The following is a 23322-nucleotide window of genomic DNA, read 5'->3' on the forward strand; positions in this document are numbered from 1 at the left end:
GGACCATCCGAGAGGACCCCAACCATAGAAGACTCATCAGAGGAGCCAAGAGGGACCATCCGAGAGGACCCCAACCATAGAAGACTCATCAGAGGAGCCAAGAGGGACCATCCGAGAGGACCCCAACCATAGAAGACTCATCAGAGGAGCCAAGAGGGACCATCCGAGAGGACCCCAACCATAGAAGACTCATCAGAGGAGCCAAGAGGGACCATCCGAGAGGACCCCAACCATAGAAGACTCATCAGAGGAGCCAAGAGGGACCATCCGAGAGGACCCTAACTATAGAAGACTCATCAGAGGAGCTTTACATCAACCTCCAGACCAGGACACCATGAGCCAGGTATTCATCTCCCACTGAACACTATTACCTTCCTATCCAGCTCCTTGTTTACCCTCTGCCCCCTTATTCAACCATGTCCCTCACTTTCTCCTGTCCACCCTTTCCCCCTTATTGGCTCCCTTCCCACCTAAATGCCCTTTATTGACCCCTTTTCACACTTTTAGTTCCCCATTTAACTGCCCCCGTCCAACCAATGAGCATCAGTGCCTCCTGTCTCTGTATTGAGAACGTCAGCCCCCCCCCTGTTCTTGCCCCATTTTTCCTACTAATTGCTAATGCCCAACACCCCCGTGAACATTTTTATAACCGCAGGCATCACCCTTCTCCCACTTCCTGTCTACTTCCCTGTTCACCCCCCCCCCCATGTTGTGTGTGTCTGGTGTGGGGATGTACGTGGATAGTGGGAAGAGGGAGTAACACAAGGATTCTAGCTTGTAGGGGAGTCTGAGGAACCCCAGAAGTGTGTGCTGATTACTAGACTGATCCCCAACCCCCATAGTGCACCAGATTGTATGTAAGATTTGTATCTGCCTGTGTGTGGTCAGCCAGCTAGATATTGGTGGAGTCTCCCTCTAGTGGTGGTCAGAGGTGTTGCAGGCTGTGCCAAGTCTATCACAATGATCTCCCTCTCCTTCCCTCCCCCACCATACAAGGTCCTCTCCTGGTTTTCTAGTTCCCGTGGCTTCCATCCTTGTCATGTGTGTGGCAGTGGTGGGAGAATAGTGTGTGTGTGCTGTTATACAGCTGATACTCCTGTCTGGGCTGGGGACTTGTGGTTCTCCTGAAATCTGCCAGCGTGCTGGGTGATTTCTGTGGATATACACATTCCCTGTATTGTGATTGGTCGGTTCTCCAGCTGCCCCGATCATTTCTACATGACGGCCAATCACTGGCTGAGGATAATACAAAGCAAATTTCTCTATTAACCTCTTGAATACCAGAATTTTAACCACTTCAACCCTGGAAGATTTTACCGCCTTAATGACCAGGCCATGTTTTGTGATATGGCACTGCGTCACTTTAACTGACAATTGCGCGGTCGTGCGACGCTGTACACAAAATTGTAACATCTTTTGGTGGTATTTGATCCCCTCCTGCGGTTTTTATTTTTTTGCACTATAAACAAAAAAAGCAACTAATTACTAGGAACAGCAGGTCTGTCTCTCCTCCCGTCGGGTCCCCTGGGGGCCTGCTAAGGCTCTTAAAGGAGCCGACGTACCTATACTGCGATTCACACAGGGCTGCCATAGTATACATACGTGAGCCGGTCGGGAAGTGTTTAAAGAATGTACATTGGTAGACAAGGGGTCAGTGAAGGAGGCGGGGCTCTGCTGACTTCCATCATCCAATCACGTGTACGTAAAATTCCATGTGTTTATTTCTTTGCACGTGATTGGATATTCATTACAAAGTGACATTTCACCACATTCACTAATCTCTGGGGGGAATTTCTTTGAACGGCCTATTTCCCTTTAGTAAATCCCCCCCCCCCTCGGTCTGTATACTGGACTGTCCGGATTGCAGGTCTAGGGCCACTAATGATCCAGCACAGCTGATATACATGACATTCCTAATACCCCTCCCCCTCCTCTCCACCATACTTACTACAGACCGGCAGACTGGATCCTCCTCCTGCACCCTGACACAGGATGGGGGATGGGGGGACATGTTCTCATGTAAGGTGACTGGATGAGATTTGGGGGTCACACTTGTATTTGCTGGTATATGGAAGATCACTTGGTGCTGGTAATGGAGTTGAACCCGACAATGAAGCAGATCTACAGTACACCTCCAATTACTGTTCCTTCCATGGTCCCGAGGTCAGATCTGCAGATCATTCTTCTTAGACTCAGCAACAGGTTTAAATATATGTAGCGGAGTCCCAGGCCCACTTCGGTCTAATGAGAACCTCCAGAGTTGGGGACAGCTGATATCCTTCTGTGTAGAGTGGGTCACAGGACATGGTGGGTGTAACGCAAGGTAGATTGATGGGCGCCAGACACTTCTTGAATGCAAAGAGATTTATTGTCTCTTAAACAGAACTGGGGGAGAGAGGGTTAGGGCCAGGACACCTTTCAGTAGTTGCAATGTTTATTGGCAGACTCTGAGACTTCTATAGGTAGACAGCCATGCAGGGAAAGGCACCAAGCTAGACACCACATGGATCGCTGTCTCCTATGGCAAGAATCTTGTAACATTTTCTAACACAAATTGTAACAAACGTCTTTACTTCCTCCACAATCTCCTCCTGTAGATCTTCCCTCAACTGGACTCCCAGTCTCTCTCACTAGACTGTTGATTCACTGCCACTGGATCCCCTGAGCTCTTCCAACCTTCTCGCTCAGTATCTTCCTGAAGAGTCACCCCTGCCTCCCTGCTGGGTCCCTAGCTTGGCACTCACAGATACTCCTCAAGTGTCACCTCGCTGGCTGGCTCGGTCCCTGACTTGACACACAAGGCTTCTCTGCAAGCATCACCTCCACTGGTTGGGTCCCTGGCTTGACACCTGCTGAAGTTTCCCAATTCTTCACTGTCCCCGGTTGGTGAGAATGCTGCTCTGGTACTTGCTGCAGCTACTCACAGTGGTCCCTGGTAATAAGGTCCATGGTCCCTTAGTGGTGACAGCTTCCCCTCTACCTCCGACCACGTCAGGTTCTCCGGCCGGCAGAACCGTCAATTTTGGTTGGACTTCAAGCTGCAGTTTCAACCCTACACTTCTCTCTTCTTTCTGGATAGGCGCTCAGACAGCCTAGCAGCCAGATATCCCTGGGATAGGCTTCGGGCTCTGGCCTAGCAGCCCAGGGCAGCATAAAACGTGTCCACCTAGACAGCCATCCAGGTGGCACAGAATAGTAATCACCTGACCTTACCCAAATAAATGGGCTTTTCCAGCAGGCCAAGAGACTCAAGAAGATCCCTGCCCATTGGCTGAGACGCCCCATTCATTCCTAATCTGTCCTTGCAATTCCCTTGTCTTATCTAGTGCCATCAGGTACCCGGCCACCTAGTGGCAGAAGAGAGCGGTGCAGCAATTCCAGAATTAGGGTGAAATCAATTGATCCTCTAACAATCGGCCAAGGCAATTACCATCTGGCAAATAACTTTAATAGCAACCCAGCCTAAACATCAGGGTGCTATATCCTCCCCCTGTCTAGGAAAACTATGTCTCGGAGTTTGCAGAAAAATAATTTGAGCCCTCAAGCCTGAGAGTCAATATCCTGGAAAAAAACTGGGATGGGTGGGGAAACAAAGAAATGATAAAAACAACAATATATGTGACGTGCCACATATAATAAACATGCATGACGTATACATGAATCAGTGGTAGTTCATACAAGGGCAAATAAATAACATAACATAACATTATATACAATTTTACGTGTAGCATACCACCAAGATAGGTAAGGGAAACTTGTGCAAACAGTAGCCTAAATCCTAACTACCCTGTTTCCCCGATAGTAAGACACCCCCGATTGTAAGACGTATCGGGAGTTTCAGAGGGGTCGGCTAATATAAGCCGTACCCCGAAAGTAAGACATATGTCTTACTTTCGGGGAAACACGGGGGTATTGCCGCCTCCCTCTTATCTAGCTGCGCGCCGCCTCCTGCCCACGTCCGCACCGTCCCCCTCTCCATACGTCGCTGCGTCTGCCATTTCCCTCTGATCTTAATGAGCGCCGCCTCCTACCCACGCCTGAGCCGTCCCCCTCTCCATACGTCACCGCGCCGTCCCCTGCACTTGTCACTGCCGCCTCCTGCTTAACATACGGTAATGCACACAGTATTAATCATACATCAGTAAAACATACACACTAGCATACTGGGGTATCATCTGCTGTATGTAACCCAGTGGGTATCAGCAGGTGTCACACTGGATTAAATACAGCAGGTGGTACTGTATCACACATAAATCTGTTTTATCTTCCAGTATTCCACTGTTCGTTCTTACCATTTTTCATTGTTTTACATGTTATGCAATGTTGTAACAAGACATTCTTGGCACTTCCTTTTATAAAACTGTTTTTGTGGTGAATACAATACTGTTCAGGTTGTTAATAAATGTTAATTTTATGGTTAAAACAAAAAATTCGACAATTTTTTTCCAATATAAGACATACCCCGAAAGTAAGACATAGTGGGGCTTTTGGGGATAAAAAGAAAGTAAGACACTGTCTTACTTTCGGGGAAACACGGTATCTATACACAAAACAAAAGGTTAGTATTTCTGTTCACGTTGAGTTCACTGTCTCTCCTTTTCCAAGGAAGACTCAATAGGTGCCAAGAACACCTAAACAAGAACTCAACCAGCAGAGAAATACATCCTATCCCTACGATACACAGTGCAATATTATTATTAATGATTTATATAGCGCCAACAGTTTACGCAGCGCTTTACAATGTATAGGGGGGACAACACAATTACAGTACAATACAAAAGGTACAGGAGGGCCCGGCTCGATATATACATGAGCGATTAAGTAATTGTTAATTGTTCTCATCCAAGAACATAGCAGTGTAATTAAACCCTATAATATGTCTAAGACATAACATATGAATGAAAGTGGGCTCCATTCTCATCTGAGAATGCCACCCCTTCCGCAATTATCCTACAAACTTTCTTAGCATTTCCTATAAATGAACACAGTGTAAATCGGAGGTGCCCAACCAGTGGCTCGGGGGCCACATGTGGCCCGCGGAGCCCTCTGATGTGGCCCGCAACCTCCTGCTTTGGGATAGTAGGTTTTCAAGCCCAGATTGCGGGTTGTTGATCCGCCATCCCAGAGCATCAGTGTTCTGAAGCGGTAAACGAAGCAAGTGGTTGCGGAGGGAGCAGAGCCGCATTATGCCAATGCTTCCTGTATAGCGCCAGCTCCTGTTACAAGCAAAGTGATACCAAATGCACTGTGCCTGGGACAGCAACAGCCGGTGATACCTGAATAGAAGACTGTTATTAAAGCTACGTTTATTACTAAAAAGTGTATATATGGGCATATCTGTTCTGCAGTGGTTACTGGGCTGCTTTCAAACTGATCCGCAGGTGCACCTTTGGGTTGGAGTCATAGACCTCTGTTATTACCTGCGGGGTTTGGTGTACTTTCAGAAAGTGCGCCACACCTGCAGTATAAGTGCAGCTAACCACAGGTCCACTGTGCTGTACCCGCAGTGCAGGTAAACTGCCTCACATCAGTGTGAAAGCAGCCTTAGGCCCCTTTCGCATGATCAGTTCAACCCACACAGACACTCCATTCACCTCCTATGGAGCGGCAGATATAAACTGACTTGTGTCTATTTGCACCCACCTACCTCCAGCTGTCCCCTTCCATCTGGTTGGATCAGATGTGAGGGCCCACAGAGTAGAGTGGACTGTGTCCGTGTCCGCTCTGGCATTTACAGAGTGGACACGGATCCGTCCGCTCCACGTATTGTGGCCCGCGACCAGTTACCAAGTTGCTTAAGTGGCCCTCACTCTTCAAAAGGTTGGGCACCCCTGGTGTAAATGAAAGCTCACTCAGGCTGGCACTTCTTACACCACCTAGTGGTCAATACCCAACACTGGATAGTCCATTATTCGTAGTACACGATAAGAACCCCTTCTTACCATAGCCTATTCTATCTGGCTAGCTAACACCGTGTCTTTTGAATCTTCAGAATCCATCAATATTATCACTTGGGTGAAAGACATTTCCAAGCAGTTTCCCTTGTTCTTAGGGATAACTCCAGGGACAGGTGTCACAGCTGCGATTTAGGCAATGAGCAGCCAGGCCATGGTGCAAGGGACCGCACTTCTGAACACAGGTGCCCTTGCAATGGTAGTCTCAGTCTGTCCATATGACTGAGGGAAAGCTCCTCATCAGTTGAAGAAACAACCTGCAGAACATCACAGGTCACTTTTCAGAGGGAACCACACTGGCAATTCCACAGTACCGGCCAGCGCGACTCAAGTGGGCACTCCCTGTATCTGCCGGCAGAATTCAGTCCAGCACAAACTCAGCAGTACAGCCAGCAGGAATGTTCTGCCCTAACAACAACTTCTGTGCAAGAGGCAAGTGGCTTCCAGCACAGCATCCACAAGATTTGGTGAACAGATATAGTTCCATAGCATTTACCGGTATTATCTGGGAACTGGCAATGTCAAATCTTCTCCTGGTATTTACGGTGGTGATGTAGCGTTGAATAACCTTCTTGTTAGGTCTGCGGATGATCGCACTGTCCAGGTTGATTTTACAGCCATAACCCCATGTGTGCAGCACTGAGGCATACCTTTTCGGCTATCTTGGGCAACAATTTTGAAAAGTCCACCTGCAAAGGGATCCGAAGGAAACTTTGCACAGCCTCATCTATCCATTGCATTTCCTTATCTAAGATCTCTTCTAGGTGAGCGAGTAAGTAGGGAGTAGGGATACAGGTATCCATATTCCTCATCTACTTTTTTGATAATTATGCACTGTACCTTAGACAGCCTGAGCAGAGTTTTTGGACCTCCATACCCAGATAGGACCCGTTCGTCTGGAGCATGCTGAATCGGGTATCCTGCTATAACATCAGGTTTACAATCAGGCTTGGTCATATCTGTTGATTTGGCAGGAGTGACTTTAGGGACCCAGCGTTCCCAGCAGTCCTCCTCAAAAGACTTATTGACACGCACGGTTGATGCAGTGTTTGTGGACCATTCAATCTTTATACTTGCACTGGGCCCTGAAGGGATCTCATCCTCTTCCAAGTCACACAACTGTTCCTCCTCACTCTACTCCACCTTCCAGTCCAAGACAAAGTATCTGAAAACAGTTCAGATAACCGATCAGAAGGGATGTCTGAATCGATTATGGTGGAGCACTCTTCAGCCAGGAGATAGTTGTGCGTGGAGCTGGCTTAAATTGGCACAACCAGGTTATTCCCCCGTATCGCCTCCCCTACTGGTACACCGCTTTCACCCCTTGCAGGCTTACCCAACTCCGGCATCTTCTTCTCCGCTGGCTCAGACATCAGAGAGAGTAGGTGGGCCTGACCACGGCCTTGAGGGGCAACTGGAGTACTGGGTCCTGGAGCAGCCACTGAGACAGGAGGAGCAGCTTCTCGCACAACTCGGGTGATGGAAGGCGGACTCTTAATATCACTCCCAGCCAGGATAGCGAGATTCTTATCCCAATCTGCTTGCAGTATCCATGAAGGTTGGGCTGGTGACACTACTTTAAAACAGGTGTTCCCCCCTGCAATGTCTGCAGACAATCCAAGGCCTCAGATGTGTGACCAGACCGGAACACTTCCTGTAAATCAGTCCCAAGGCCTCTCAGCCTCCAGTCGTGTACAGGGCAAGACTATCCTTAGGTGTATACTGCACGCCGCTGTCAGACCACTTTTTGACTCGCTCATACCAAATCCAACACCCAGAGCATACATCTCCCAATCCCTCATTGCACTTTCAAATTGTGTAATTTTCTCCAACCCGCAACTAGGCACACATGGCATCACTTCCTTCTCCTCCCCTGCAGAGCAGGGTCTCCTCCCCCTGACAATGGATTGGTGCAGATACTTTCTGGAAACTTTAGTGCCCGCCTTTCTCTTCCTGCAACATGCCAAATCTCTAATGGAGTCTGGTTTAACCCTCACAGCACTGGTGGGAAGTGTCAAAAGACCAGGCTGGTACTCTCCTATGAGCAATGAGACTTGTTGGTTCTTCCCCACGTTGCCAGAATGCATAATAACACAGTCTATAAGAAGAAGAGATGTTACTTGCCACTTTCCCATGGAGTCAGACAAAATCCTGATGGAGCTGTTGCTGGTTTCTATGGGTGACTGCTGCAGGAACAACGCATTTGCCCCACATTGGGCGCCAAACGTAGCGAAGTCCCGGGCCCCCTTTGGTCTAATGAGAACCTCCAGAGTTAGGGACAGACAACATCCTTCCGTGTAGAGTGGGTTATGAGGCATGGTGGATGTAATGCAAGGTAGATTGATTGGCACCAGACCATTCTTGAATGCAAAGAGATTTATGGTCTCTTAAACAGAACTGTGGGAGAGAGGGTTGGGGCCAGAACACCCTTTAGCAGTTGCAATGTAAATTGGCAGACTCTGAGACTTCTATAGGTAGACGGCCATGCAGGGAAAGGCATCCAGCAAGAAACCACATCTGTATGTGTAGGATGACTGTCTCTATGGCAACGGTCTTGTAACAGTTTCTAACACAAGTTGTAACAAACTTCTTTACTTCCTCTACAATCTCCTTTTGTAGATCTTCACTCCACTGAGCTCCCAATTTCTCTCACTAGACTTGCTGAATCACTGCCACTGGGACCCCTGAGCTCTTCCAAACTTCTCTCACAGTATCTTCCTGAAGGGTCTCCCCGCTTCTCTGCTGGGTTCCTAGCTTGGCACTCAGATACTCCTCAAGCCTCACCCTGCTGGCTGGCTCGGTCCCTGGCTTGGCACCCAACACTACTCCGCAAGCATCACCTCCACGGGCTGGGTCCCTGGCTTGGCAAATGCTGAAGTTTCCCAATTCTTCACCATCCCCTCTACCTCTAACTATGACAGGTTCTCCATCCGGCAGAATCGTCACTTCTGGTTGGACTGCAAGCCGCAGTCCCAACCCTACACTGCTCTCTTGCTTCTAGATAAGCCCTCAGACCACCTAGGAGCCAGATGTCCCTGGGATAGGCTTCAGGCTCTGGCCTAGCAGCCCGGGGCAGCACAACACACATCCACCCAGACAGCCGTCCAGGTGGCACAGAACAGCAATCACCTGACTCCACCCAAATAAAAAGGCTCTCCCAGCAGGCCAAGGGACCCAAGAAGATCCCTGCCCATTGGCTGAGACATCCCATTCATTCCTAATCTGTCCTTTACAATGCTCTTGTCTTATCTAGTGCCACCAATTACCCGGGCACCTAGCGGCAGAGGAGAGAAGTGCAGCAATTCCATAATTGTGGCAAAATCAATTGATCCTTTAACAATCGGCCAAGGCAACTACCGCTTGGTAACTAAATTTAATAGCAACCCTGCCTAAATATCAGGGTTCTACATATAGAAATGATTAGTAGAGTATTAACTACCCAAAAGAAAGGGAAGATAGGGTGTACAGAAAAGAGAATAGGACAAAGAGGGGGGAGGGAAATAGTGGTGGGGAGTAGGATGGGGAAGAAGGGAGAGGGTAAGGAGCGATGTGGAACCCCAGGTGTTTTCTAGATTGTATTAGTTATGATGGTCATTAGATATGTTAGAGTGGATGCCTCTCATGGGAGCAAGAGAGATTCATCAAAATTGGGTGGGAGGAAATGGTTTACCCAAAGAGATCATAGAGCTTCATATTTTACAACTCTGTCGGAAATGACAGCCACAATTTTTGCATGGATCATTGCTTGTATGCCCTTGTTTTTGACTGCAAAGACACAGAGACTGGGAGTTTTCCACGATTTAGCGATGATTTGTTCAGCCACTGTTGTGACCTGCAAGCGACGTTTAAATTGGCGCTGAGATAAGTTTGGTGGTTTGAGATTTTTAAGAGAGCTATAGATCAGGTTGTATAGCTGTATCGAAGAGGGTGGAGAGCATGTTGAACAGGTTGGACTAGAAAGTTTGCACAATAAGGCATGACCACCAAATATGGTGAAAGTTCCCTTGAGCGGGACAGCAGGCAAGTGGAGGGGTATTGATGGACATATTTGGCAATCCTAGCTCAGACCAAGTACCAACGGGTCAGGACTTTTTTAGTGCCACAATATTTTAAGAGGAGGATTTTGTGGCCGTCCAAACGTGATTCCAATCTGCACCGTTTAATGTAATTTCTAATGCCCCGTACACACGAGCGGACTTTTCGACATCAAAGGTCCGACGGAACGATTCCGGTGGACCATTCGATCATGTGTGGGCTGCAGCGGACTTTTGATTTGCAAAAATCTGACAGACTTTAGAAATGGAACATGTTTCAAATTTTTCTGCCGGACCCAGTTCCTACCGAGAAATCCGCTCGTGTGTATGCTAGTCCGATGGACAAAAACCGACGTGAGGGCAGCTATTGGCTACTGGCTATGAACTTCCTTATTCTAGTCCGGTCGTACGTCATCACGTTCGAATCCATCGGACTTTGGTGTGATTGTGTGTGGCCAAGTCCGTTCATTCAGAAAGTCCGTCAGAACTCTGTCGGACCTAGTCCCTCCAAAAGTCCGGTCATGTGTACGCGCCATTTAGTCTTTTTCCCATTTAGAGGTGTAGGAGGGGCGGGAGGGGATCCTGTGTTAAGCAGTTGGGTATAGAGTGTTGAGATTAGGCCTCTCCTATGAAGTACATGGAGTGGGTGGAAGAGTCTTTGGGAATTAAGTATGTAAAAAAAAAAATGTTTGATCTGAAATCTTTCGGTACCTTCAGAGGATGGAATATCATTAGACTCCCTGAGGGCCAGGAAGGGCTTTGTCATTGGGTGTTATGAATTTATAGGTTCTCATGAGGTTAGTGGAGAACCATTTTTGGAACGAGAACGGTGATGTCTAGGCAGAGTAGAATGAGGGATTGCATAGTGATGAGAGCATGGGGTTATGGTGAGATTGGAGAGAATGTTTGGATTTAAGACAATGCCAAAATGAGGGTGAGTGGCACGTAACTGGGCTGTGTATTGTGCGGCGGTCAGAGGGATGAAGCCAGAGGAGGTTGGCAACAAAAAGGGGGTCATATTCGAGCCGATTCCAGAGCCACCCAAAGAGGTATTTTGGTGGTGGAGTGATACTTGGGCAATTGAGCTATTTGAGCAGCATAGTAATATTTTGTGAGATGCGGAAGGCCTAAGCCACCTCTGATCTTTGGTAGGTGTAGGGTAGAGCGCGGAATTTTGAGTTTTAATGGTGTGCCAGATATAGGAAGATATTTGTTTCTGTAGTAAGTGGAGGTATGGGCTATAGCAGTGATGGCGAACCTTGGCACCCCAGATGTTTTGGAACTACATTTCCCATGATGCTCATGCACTCTGCAGTGTAATGGAGCATCATGGGAAATGTAGTTCCAAAACATCTGGAGTGCCAAGGTTCGCCATCACTGGGCTATAGGAAGATATTTGTTTCTGTAGTAAGTGGAGGCATGTGATGGGTAGAACTTAATATACTATTTTGGGGAGAATCGTTATTTTGAATGCAGTTATTCTGCCCTTCCAGGCTAGTGGGAAGGGAAACCATTTGTTAAAGAGGTAGTAAACCCTGATGGGTTTACTTCCACTTTGTTTCCCTGCAAAGGCAAAGCATAATGGACTACAATGCATCACATGGTAGCCCCTTATGTGTCACTTACCTGACATAGGAGCCAGCAATGTTCCCTCTTCCACGGAGCATCCATCTTCTTTTCCGTGTATTGCGGCTCTGGTGCTGTTACTGGCCGGAGCCGCGATGACGTCACTCCCGTGCATGCCTGTGGGAGCCGTAAGTGACGGCATGTTTGCCTTCACTTGCAGCGCGCCCAGTGCGCCTGCACCGTTGTCTCCGGCGCGCATGCGCCATAGACAGCGGTGCCCTTTCTTTGTAAAATATCTCCTTAACTGTGTAGGTTAACCCTTTCATGACTAAGCCTATTTTTGGCATTTGGTGTTTACAAGTTAAAATCCGTATTTTTTGCTAGAAAATTACTTGGAACCCCCAAACAACAATAAAAAAAAAAAAAAAAAATATATATATATATATATATATATATATATATATATTTATTTATTCTCATACATATTACATTATATTTAGCAGAGACTCTAGAGAATAAAATGGCAATTGTTACAATATTTTGTCGCATGGTATTTGAGCAGCGGTGTTTTAAATGCAACTTTTTGGGAAAAGGGAATTTTAAAAAATTAAACCATTTTTTTGTATAATGTGAAAGATGTTACGCCGAGTAAGTAAATAGATACCAAACATGTCACGCTTTATAATTGCACGTACTCGTGGAATGATGACAAACTATGGTACCTAAAAAAAAAATCTCCATAGGTGATGCTTTTATTTTTTTTCTCCAGTCATCTTCCAGGACGGCACACCTGAGAGATGACTGGTCCACCTGACAGGAAACACAATCAACAACAAGTTTAAAAGTCCCCACCCCTCCCTCAGACCCTCAGTTCTTGATTGTGTTTCCCACAGATGATAGCGAAACCAAAGTTTCTCCTTTTATTTTTTTATGGAGAGGTCTGGGACCTCGCTTTTTCCTAGAGAGGATGATCTTTTTTTTGTGGGGCTCAGCGAGGAGGGTCTGCCTTTCTCCCTTGCAACCCCCAGAGACACCTGGGGGAGATAGTCCTCGCTTAAGGTCTCCTTTAGGAGCCCTGTTTGCAGCTACGTGGGACAGGGGAGTTGTCCTAAACGTGCTGCTCCCCATTTGTGTTGTGCCTACCTTGAGCTACTGTTCGTTGGTGGTAAGCTGCATTCCTCCAGTGCTGAACGCTCTATGGCGCAGGTCCGGAAGTCCGGATGCATCACTTCCGGCCATCGGATTTCCGGATGGAGGCTGGGAGGTCTGGACGCATTGGCGTGCGTTCCAACTGCACGGCGCAGGTCCGGAAGAGGCCTTACGTCACTTCCAGCCGACGGACCTCCTAAAGATGGCGCCGACCGGCGGGAATATTCAAACAGCAGAGGCTGCAGTGAAGCACCCCGGCTACTGTTTGTGAAAACGCAGTTTACCTTGCAGCACTTTCAAAGGCAAACAGGGGAATGCTCAGGACTGTACCTTAACCCAGCGATTCTGCAGGGCAGCTAAAATCGCCATGGAACTGGAAGGTCCGTCTGAGCAGACAGCCATTGAGGTCACCACAGTGGTTGGGTGATCCAGCTGTGTTTTGAGGGGCAGGGTACTCTGAGGTAGACTCCCCTTGGCCTTTTTAGACTTGAGTAGCTAATTGTTAAATTTCCTATTTTCCAGGGACTGAAGGCTCTGCCCAGGGGTCAGCCTGTAGGTCTAAAGGAAAGGCTACTTCAAAGTCCAAACGCTGTGGTTATTGTAATGCTAAATTAGCACAGGACCACAGCAAACCTTTCTGCGATAGATGTATCTTTAAACTCGCAGGCAGGGAGACCACTCCGGTCGTGAAAGAATGTCGGGCTTTACAGTCTGAAATGTTAGCCACCCTTCAATCTTTTCAAACTACTCTAGTGAAGAGCCAGGATGAGAGTCCTTCTGAGAGAGAGATTCCTCACCCACAATTTTTCCACATCCTATACGGAGAGTTCCCAGGGCCAGGCCTCCCTATTGTCTGAGGTGGAGGAAGGTCAGGTCCCAGAAGTTACTTCTGGGGAGGATTCGGACCAGGATAGCCAGGGGGAGGCAAAACCTGGGGGTTTTTTGTTCTCAAGGGAGGACATGGAGGGTCTTTTTAAAGGCCATTTACACCTCGGAGGATATCCAGGTCCCCTCTGCCCAAATTTCAGCACAGGACAGGGTGTATAGGGGCCTAGGAAGGTTGCAGGCCAGAACCTTTCCCATCCACCAGTCTCTGAAGGAGATAGTCCTCAGAGAGTGGAAGGAACCTGAACGTAAGCTTCTCAAATTGAAAGCTTGGAAAAGAAGGTGTCCCTTTAAGTGTGAGGAGGAGGAAAGATTTTTTAAAACTCCTCGTTTGGATGCAGCCCTGGCACAGGTGTCCAAGAGGTCTGATTTATCCTTTGAAGATTCTGGAAATATCCAAGATCAGATGGATAGAAAATCTGAGACCTTACTAAAAAGGGCCTGGGAGGCGAATGCGGCAGCAATGGCGCCGGCCCTAGCTTCTGCCTGTGTAGCCAGAAATACAGACACCTGGCTTGGCAAATTAATAGATCACGTCTCCCGGGGTGAGGAGACTAAAGATATTTTAGACTCACTGGAGGTAATCAGTCGAGCGGTAGCGTATGTGGCAGATGCAGCGGTGGAGACTTAGGACCACAGCTAAGGCAGCAGCACTCTTAAACTCGGCCAGGAGGGCCCTATGGGTAAAGACCTGGGATGGAGATTTCACTTCCAAATCCCGCTTGTGTGGCATTCCCTTTGAGGGTTGCCTGTTGTTTGGGTCAGGCTTGGATCAGGTTTTGTCCCGATCTACTGAAAAGGGAAAGAAGTTCCCGGTAAAACCCAAGAGGGAAAGGGGTAAGAAATTTTTTCAAGGCCCCCACTCAAAGACTCCTCATAAGGGGAAAGTTGAACAAAGGAAGAGGTGGAATCTTGGAAAAGGAAAGGATAAGAGTACAATTATTTTTTCCAGTTCCGGAACCTCTCAGAGGGTAAATGACGCCACCATAAGAGTGGGCGCAAGACTCAGCAACTTTCTTTCCCATTGGAAAAGGATTACGCAGAGTCCATATATTTTAAATCTCTTAGAAGTAGGGTACAGACTGGAATTCCAAAGTCTTCCCCCACAGAAATTTCTAATTACCTTTCCTCCCAGGGACCCAGCCAGGGCAGCGGGTTTACTGGAAAATTTAAAGGAGCTGGCAGAGCAAGGAGTCATTGCTCCAGTACCAGCCAGCCAATTAGCCCAGGGTTTTTACTCACACGTATTTGTGGTTCCAAAACCCTCAGGCAGATTTCGTTTAATAATAAATCTGAGAGCACTAAACTGTTACTTCAGAAGAGGTTCAGGATGGAAAGTATTTACTCAGTAAGAAAACATCTTCAGGCAGGAGTTTTTATGGTCACTCTGGACCTGAAGGACGCATATTTACATGTACCCATTGCTCCCGAGCATCAGAGATACCTACGTTTTGCAGTCCACATACAGCAGAGAGTAGAACACTGGCAGTTCAGAGCTCTTCCCTTTGGGCTGGCGGCAAGCCCAAGGGTATTCACAAAAGTGATGGCCGAGGTCGTAGCATATCTACACCTACAGGGCATAAGGTTAATACCCTACCTAGACGACTTGCTGATCTACAGCGTGGATCAGAAGCAAGCAGTGATAGACAGAGACATCGTGTTAGAGGTTCTGGAAACCTTGGGCTGGATGGTCAGCCGGGAGAAGTCCTCACTGACACCATCTCAGTCCAAACTATACCTAGGCTACCTGTTAGATTCACAGGCACAGAAGGTATTCTTAACAGCGGAAAAGGTAGTGAAGGTCCAGAATGCGGTTGTCACCCTTCTCGAAAGAAGAGAAGCCTCTCTGAGATATATAATGAGACTGCTGGGCCTCATGACGGCCTGCATACCGGCAGTAACCTGGGCACAACTTCATTCTCGACGACTTCAGTCTTTCCTACTTGCCTCATGGGGAGGGAAAAAGGAAACATTAGAGAGGAGAGTGTCCATCACAGAGGAAGTCTCTCTCTCTCTGCAGTGGTGGCTCGACCCACACAATTTGGTGAAAGGTCGCCCCTGGGCCCAGGTAAACCCATTAGTCTTGACCACGGACGCCAGCGCTTGGGGCTGGGGGGCTCATCTGGTAGACCAGTATACCCAAGGGTCTTGGAACCGCAGCCAAGCCAGGGAATCCTCCAATTTCAGGGAGCTCCTGGCAGTAGGCAAAGCCCTAAACTATTTCCAACAGCAGCTGCAGGACAGAGAGGTTCAGGTCCTCTCGGACAACCGGGTCACGGTGGCATACTTAAATCACCAAGGAGGGACAAGGTCTGGCAAACTGAGGAAGTTAGCACAGCAAATCCTTGGGGAAGCAGAAAGGAAGGTCCTTTCACTGTCAGAGGTTCATATAAAAGGCTCACTCAATCTACAGGCAGATTTCTTAAGCAGACAGCCCATCCTTCAGGGGGAATGGGGATTGAGCAAAAATCTTCTTCCTGGTTTGCAGACATTTCGGCAAGCCAGAAATGGATTTATTTGCTTCCCGGAGGAATGCAAAGGTCAGCAGATTTTTCTCCCTTTATAAGGATCAAGAAGCAGAAGGGATAGGGGGTGGGATTGTTCAGGGGTGGGATTTCAGGCTGGCTTATGCCTTTCCCCCGTTGTTACTCCTTCCCAGAGTCCTACAGAAGTTAACTTACTCAGGGACAGATCTGATACTGATAGCACCCTGGTGGCCCAAGAGGGTTTGGTTTCCCACCGTTCAGAGTCTCTCGGTAGCTCCCCCCGCTGCATCTGCCGGTGCAACGAGACCTGCTTTCTCAGGGTCCAGTCTTCCACCCCGACCCGGGACGTCTCTCTCTGACAGCATGGCTATTGAGAGGGAAATACTCCGAGACAAGGGCTGTTCGGAGAGAGTGATAGACACTCTCCTCCTCACTAGGAAAGGTGTCACCAAAAAAATTTATGCAAAGGTCTGGAAAGTTTTCTCCTATTGGCTGCAGTCTAAGGAGGGGATTCTCCAGATGATACCTACCATCCTAGACTTTCTTCAAGAGGGGGTGGACCAGGGTTTGGCAGTCAGCACCCTCAAAGTCCAAGTGGCAGCCCTGTCCGTATTTTTTGACAGGAAGCTAGGACAAGAACCACTAATAAAAAGATTTTTGTTGGCCAGGGAAAGGGTAGTTCCAGTTAGGTCGGTCAGTTGCCCTCCATGGGACCTGTCCCTGGTATTAGATGCCCTAACAAAGGGGCCTTTTGAGCCGGTGGCTCAAATTTCTGTTAAACTTTTATCATTTAAGTTGGCCTTCCTTCTGGCTATCACTACGGCCAGAAGGGTGGGTGATATACAGGCTCTTTCGATTAAAGAGCCGTTTTTGCGCATCCTAGAGGATAGGGTAATCCTCACTCAGGATCCTCTTTATTTGCCAAAAGTGGCTTCACTATTTCACAGAACACAGGAGATTATTCTCCAGTCTTTTTGCCAGAATCCCAAGAATAAGGAAGAGGAAAGGTTCAATTTCTTAGATGTCAGGCGTTGTCTCCTAGTCTATTTGGAAAGAGTGAAAGACTTTAGGAGATCCAGTCACTTATTGATCACCTTCTCGGGGAAGAGAAAGGGTCTACAAGCCTCTAAACCAACGATGGCTAGATGGGTTAGACAAACCATATCTATTGCTTATAGGCAGGCAGGTAAACCAGTACCAACCCGCCTTAAGGCGCATTCAACCAGATCCCTGGCGACCTCCTGGGCAGAAAGGGCAGGCGCCTCAATCGACCAGATCTGCAGAGCAGCAACATGGACGAGCCATAGGACATTTCTGAGGCACTACAGAGTGGAGCTGTTGTCCCCACAGGATTTGGCAGGGAGGTCCTACAAGCGGTTGTCCCGCCCTAAAGGTAGGCCTGAACTTCTTGCTCATCCTCTCAGGTGTGCCGTCCTGGAAGATGACTGGAGAAAATGACCAGTTACACTTACCGGTAACGGCTTTTCTAGGAAATCTTCCAGGACGGCAGGCCTACTTCCCTACCCTTGTTTTATTGGTGTGGTATATTGATTCCTCACAGAATGTTCCCTCTGACACCGGTGTGGGCTTTTCTTTACCATAACTGAGGGTCTGAGGGAGGGGTGGGGACTTTTAAACTTGTTGTTGATTGTGTTTCCTGTCAGGTGGACCAGTCATCTCTCAGGTGTGCCGTCCTGGAAGATTTCCTAGAAAAGCCGTTACCGGTAAGTGTAACTGGTCATTTTTTTTTTCCGGTTACCAGGTTAGAGTTACAGAGGAGTTCTAGTGCAAGAATTATTGCTCTCGCTCTAACGATCGCGGCGATACCTCACATGTATGATATGAACACTGTTTACATATGCGGACGCGACTTCCTTATGTGTTTTCTTTGCTGCGCGAGCTCGTGGCGACAGGGGCACTTTAAATTAAAAAAAAATTCTCGTTTATTTTTTTAATTAATACATTTTTTTTATTTTTTTTATCACTTTTATTGCTTTCACAAGGAATGTAAACATCCCTTGTGACAGTAATATTTGGTGACAGATCCTCTTTATGGAGGGATCGGGGGTCTAAAATACCCCTGATTCCTGATTTGCACTTCAAAGTATTCAGATTGCCCTTTTCGGTAGTTCTGAATACTGTATATTAATTTTTTTTTTTTTTTTTAGGCCGACGCCATTGGCGGCCGAATATATGGGAAGTGAAGTCATGACGTCTCTTCCGTGTTTAAAATTAGGAGGCTGGAACAAAGCCACTTACGGCTTCAATCCAGTCTGTCCGTAGCCGCCAGAAGTGGCGGTTTGTTGAAAGGTGGCTCTGGATGGAACGGGAGCCCCGGTAAGAGCGGCGGGAGGGGGTGAGGTCCCCTCCTGCTCCTCCGGTATAACACTGAGCGGCTTTTAGCCACATCGGTTGTTATATTTGGAAAGCCTAAAAAAGAAAGGGGTAATACTGCGCTGTCCTCAAAAGCATTTACATAAGCGATAATAAACTGCTGCAACCAAAAAAATGTGTAAGATACCCACACCAAAACAATTCCAAAAAACTATTAGCTGCGCTGAAAAAAAATCATCTCTAAATACCAATAAATCTAATAAATGAATACATCAAAGCATATAATAAAATGACATAATCCAATAATTAAGTGAATTAATAATTAAACTTGGTACATAAATAATATCAACAACATAAATAAAATCAACAAGCCGGCCGGCTCCTAAACGCTGCCCGTGTCTTCCGGGTCCAGCGAGGTATGCGGTGACGTCAGCACGTCGCTCCTCCCTACACTTGTTTCGTAACAGATGACGTCTGTGTCCCTGGAAGCCGGCCGGCTTGTTGATTTTAAAGAAGCGCCCTTTTTGACTGACAGTCTGTAAGTGCGGAATTTAATTATTTAAATAAATTATTTGTGTGAGAGTTACACTATGGAGGCTCTTCTATTTTTTTTTTTTACATGGGGGAGGAACACTACCTAGGATATCCTGAGCTTTCGCCACCACCTGGGATTTTGCAGTGGGGATTACCCTCTTGAGTTTCAGAAGGGAACCACCCTGGCTGGGAAAAAAAATTGCAGGCTGTTGTAGATCTCCTTAAAAAGAGTTCTCAGAATCTGGTAAGCGGCAGAGTGATTAGAGGTGGAGGATCTTTTCTTTGGAACTCATCACTGTTCTTGGGTGTTTCTGGTGTGATGTCACGATTAACAGATCACTAAGGACTTAATTTTTGGTGGACTTTCATTCTTTTAACTGGTTGTTCCAGGACTTTATTATTTATATTTGGAAAGCCGATTGCCGGCCCTAAAAAAAAAAAAACAGTCCTGGGATGATGCCTGCAGCTGCGGGCATCATCCCGGTATAAGTCCCGAAAGCAGAATACGCACATCTGCCTACGCTCGGCGGCAAGGTTTTTTTTTTTTTTTAAGGTGATATTTCTGGGACCTACAGGTAAGCCTTAATCTAGGCTTACCTGTAGGTCAAAAACACAAAAAACAGGGAGAAGGTGCGCCAGACTAAGTGCAGTATAAACGATAAAGTATTTATTAAAATAAAAAACATATGGCCAAATGGCTACTCACAAAGGTCAGAGTGATTTAGGCATGTAAATTAGATAGGGATGTATCCATGTCTCAATCCGGTCCACGGGGTTTGCAGAGCTGATGGAGTATAAAAGCAGACAGGGGGGACGACAATAGGCTTGCCTCTGTGTTCCAAAAGCTGATTTGTAGCAGCACCTCTGTATTTCTAATAGTTTTCATCGGTTTCCAGCTTTGTTAAGCGTCCGGATGGTCGGATGGCCGGAACCGGAAGTGCGTTCCAGCGTGGAACGCAAGCTCTGGGATCCGGAAGTGACGCGTGGGCCAATCAGAAGACACCTGTAGGTCAAAGTGGTCCCAGAGGGTTTACAACCACTTTAAGGAGGTTGGTGAGATGGGGAAAGCATTGAGGGGTAATTGGCTGCGTAAAGGTCTAACGGGTTAGCTGTGAGTCTTTAGTTCCTAGGTATGCAATGTCACGAGTGGACCAGGGAAAAGGGAAGATGCTTGTAGGTGTGTTAGGTCAGCGGAAGGAATGGAGATATTTAACGACTTCATTACCGGTATATACTAATATAACATCCGCAAATGGGCTCTCCCATCCTGGGTGGGCGTCGTATAACGTCCTCCACTTATTGGGCCCGTGTCGATCAGGCGCGTCCCTTGGGATCATTGGCTCTTTACCGCGTGACCAGCTGTGTCCCCGATCACCGCGGGCCCAAAAAGTGGCAGAATTTTGATTTGTTACGAAAAAAATTGCATAAGCCTAGTGAGCTGTAATTTGCAGGGCTGTCTGATTTCTCCTGAATTGTATTCTAACTGTAATGTCTGCCCTCATGTTGTAAAGTGTTGGCGCAATATAAATCCTGTATAATAATTCGCCTTGAAAAATTTAGGGAATTGATAGTCAATATTCGCCTCATATTGTCGTTGATGGGGATTGTATTTTTTAGAAGCACTTGCTGAACGTACCTGCAAATCGAACCCAAGCACATTCCCCATCACTATGCAGCACAATGCTAAGAATTGGAAAAGAGAGTGAGATTTTCCTGCAGGAAATTGCAATAAATTGTCAATGTTACCAGCCAAAGGAAATGAAATAGTGGACTCAATAGAATAAAATTTAAGCATTTTAACCAGTTCCCGACCGGCGCACGCCGTTGTACGTCGGCAGAATGGCACGGGCAGGCATATTGGCGTTCAGGTATGTCCAATCTTCAATGCCGCTGGCGGCACGCTCACGTGCCGGTCGGGACCCTGTGAGTCCGGTCGTGGGTCCCGTGGACTCGATCGCTGCGGGCATACCCGCGATCATTTCACAGGGCGGAATGGAGGAAATGCTGTGTAAACAGCATTTCCCCATTCTGCCTAGCAACTAGTGATGCTGATCTCTGCTCCATGTGATTGGAGCAGAGATCAGTGTTCACTAAATGAAAGCCCAACCCCCCCACAGCTAGTAACACACCCCTAGGAACACTTAACCCCTACACTGCCACCCACTGGTTAACCCCTTCACTGCCAGTGTCATTTACACCCTGATTTCACCCAAGGAACTGTTCCTGATTTCTGAGGGACTGTGCCTGATTACGAGAGACTCTCCTTGATTAAAAGGGACCGTCCCTGATTTTGTGGCCCTGTCCCTGATTTTGAGGGACCGTCCCTGATTTTTAAGGGACTGTCCCTGGATTTTTGAGGGACTGTCCGTGATTACAAGGCACCGTCCCTGATTTTGAGTGACTATTATTTACACAGGAATCACTGCATTTGTATAGCACTGATTGCTATATAAATGACATTGGTCCCAAAAATGTGTAAAAAATGTCCGATGTGTCCGCCGCAATGTCGCAGTCACAATAAAAATTGCTGATCGCTGCCATTACTAGTAAAAAAAAAATTATAAAAATGCCATAAAACTATCCCTATTTTGTAAACGCTATAACTTTTGCGCAAACCGATCAATAATCGCTTATTGCGATTTTTTTTATTTTTTATTTTTTTTATTTTTTTTACCAAAAATATGTAGAAGAATACGTATCGGCCTAAACTGAGGGAAAAAATGTTTTTTTTATATATATTTTTGGGGGATATTTATAATAACAACAAGTAAAAAATAATGCGTTTTTTTTTTTTCAAAATTGTCGCTCTATTTTTGTTTATAGCGCAAAAAATAAAAACCGCAGAGGTGATCAAATACCACCAAACGAAAGCTCTATTTGTGGGGGAAAAAAAGACGTCAATTTTTTTTGGGAGCCACGTCGCACGACCACGCAATTGTCAGTTAAAGCGACGCAGTGCCGAATCGCAAAAAGTGGTCTGGTCTTTGACCAGCAAAATGGTCCGGTCTGTAAGTGGTTAAACACGGATAATACATATTCGTTCTACATTTAATAATGAACTTTATTCGGCACTTTTTATAGAATTCTGACTTTTTTTTTTTTTTTTTCTGTACAGGTGGACTGAGGAACCAAGTTTTTGGTCATGCTGGTCTTCATCAATACAACAAAGTCACATGGAAAAGGAGCCATATGGGTGTCCTAACTGAATGAAAGTCTTTTATTGCCGGTCACAGGAGGAGTTGCACAGGACACAAGACATATCCATGTTCTAAATGTCATACATTTTCCGGATCCTCTTCAACACTGACCCAGCCTCAGAGGAAACAGGAGAGAAGTCATGTCAGTGTTCTGGAAGTGACAATGGCTTTATAGTAAACTCCAACCCGTGTATACATAGGAAGAGTCATTTTAGAAGATATTTCTTGTCTGGAACGCGACAAAGGTTTTACAATGGAGGCAAAAGGTGTCGCACACCAGAAGGTTCACAATGGAGAGAAACGTTTTCCGTGTTCTAAATGCGGCAAAGCTTTTACAACTAAGTCAAATCTTATCGCACACCAGAGGATTCACACCGGAGAGAAGCCATATCGGTGTTCTGAATGTGGCAAAGCTTTTACACTCCAGAGAAACCTTATCACGCATCGGATGATTCACACCGGAGAGAAACCGCATCAGTGTTCTGAATGTGGCAAAGCTTTTATACAGAAGATAAACCTTATTGCGCACCAGAGGATCCACACCGGAGAGAAGCCATATCGTTGTTCTGAATGTGGTAAATTTTTTACACAGAAGCAAAATCTTATGGCACATGAGAGGGTCCACACTAGACAGAAGCTGTCGGTGCTCTGAACGTTACAAAGCTCTTACAGTTAATGCCGGGCTAATCTATCACCAGAAGAGTCGCACGATTCAGCTGCAGAGACGAAACTCTCAAAGAAGGGGGGGGGATATTAAAGGAGTTTCGGGTGTCCCATTCATTTCACAGCCCCAATGTCATCCCACAAGCTGGGGAAGATGTGAAAAAGATAAAATGCTACTTTTAAAATAACGAAGAGAAAGGTATGGAAGGTGCAACACTCACAGCAGGGTGTTCTCCAATCTTGGCGTTCAGTCCACGGCACAGGAGCCCCAGGTTTAGCCCTTGTACACACGGTCGGAGATTCCGACAACCAAAATCCGACGGATCTTGTCTGAAACTGTCACATACACACAATCAGACAAAGTTCGATCTTTCAGAACGTGATGACATAATTTCGTTATGATGGGACTACGTTCAGGCTAGTAGCCAATAGCTTTGATGTAGGAATTTGCTCTGAGCATGCGTGGCACTTTGTCCGATCGGAATTCTCTACACATGATCGGAGTATGTCCGATCGGAGC

The 23322-nt window shown here is 46.8% G+C and overlaps 1 protein-coding gene across 1 annotated transcript; it reads left to right on the forward strand.

The window, feature by feature from the left end:
- The first annotated feature begins 267 nt into the window (after positions 1–267).
- LOC143956818 (uncharacterized) lies at positions 268–23204 on the forward strand. The gene is made up of 2 exons (XM_077466993.1): positions 268–343; positions 22058–23204. Exon 2 carries the CDS (start codon positions 22393–22395, stop codon positions 22789–22791), a length of 399 nt encoding a protein of 132 aa, XP_077323119.1. The 5' UTR covers positions 268–343; positions 22058–22392; the 3' UTR covers positions 22792–23204.
- Positions 23205–23322: the final 118 nt, after the last annotated feature.

The sequence above is a fragment of the Lithobates pipiens genome, unplaced genomic scaffold (assembly GCF_037356315.1).
Source record: "Lithobates pipiens isolate NorthernLeopardFrog02 unplaced genomic scaffold, aLitPip1_a1.2 Scaffold_41, whole genome shotgun sequence".
NCBI lineage: Eukaryota > Metazoa > Chordata > Amphibia > Anura > Ranidae > Lithobates > Lithobates pipiens.

Coding starts and splice junctions, on each gene's coding strand:
- LOC143956818 (XM_077466993.1), top strand. CDS start 22,393: ATGGAGGCAAAAGGTGTCGCACACCAGAAGGTTCACAATGGAGAGAAA.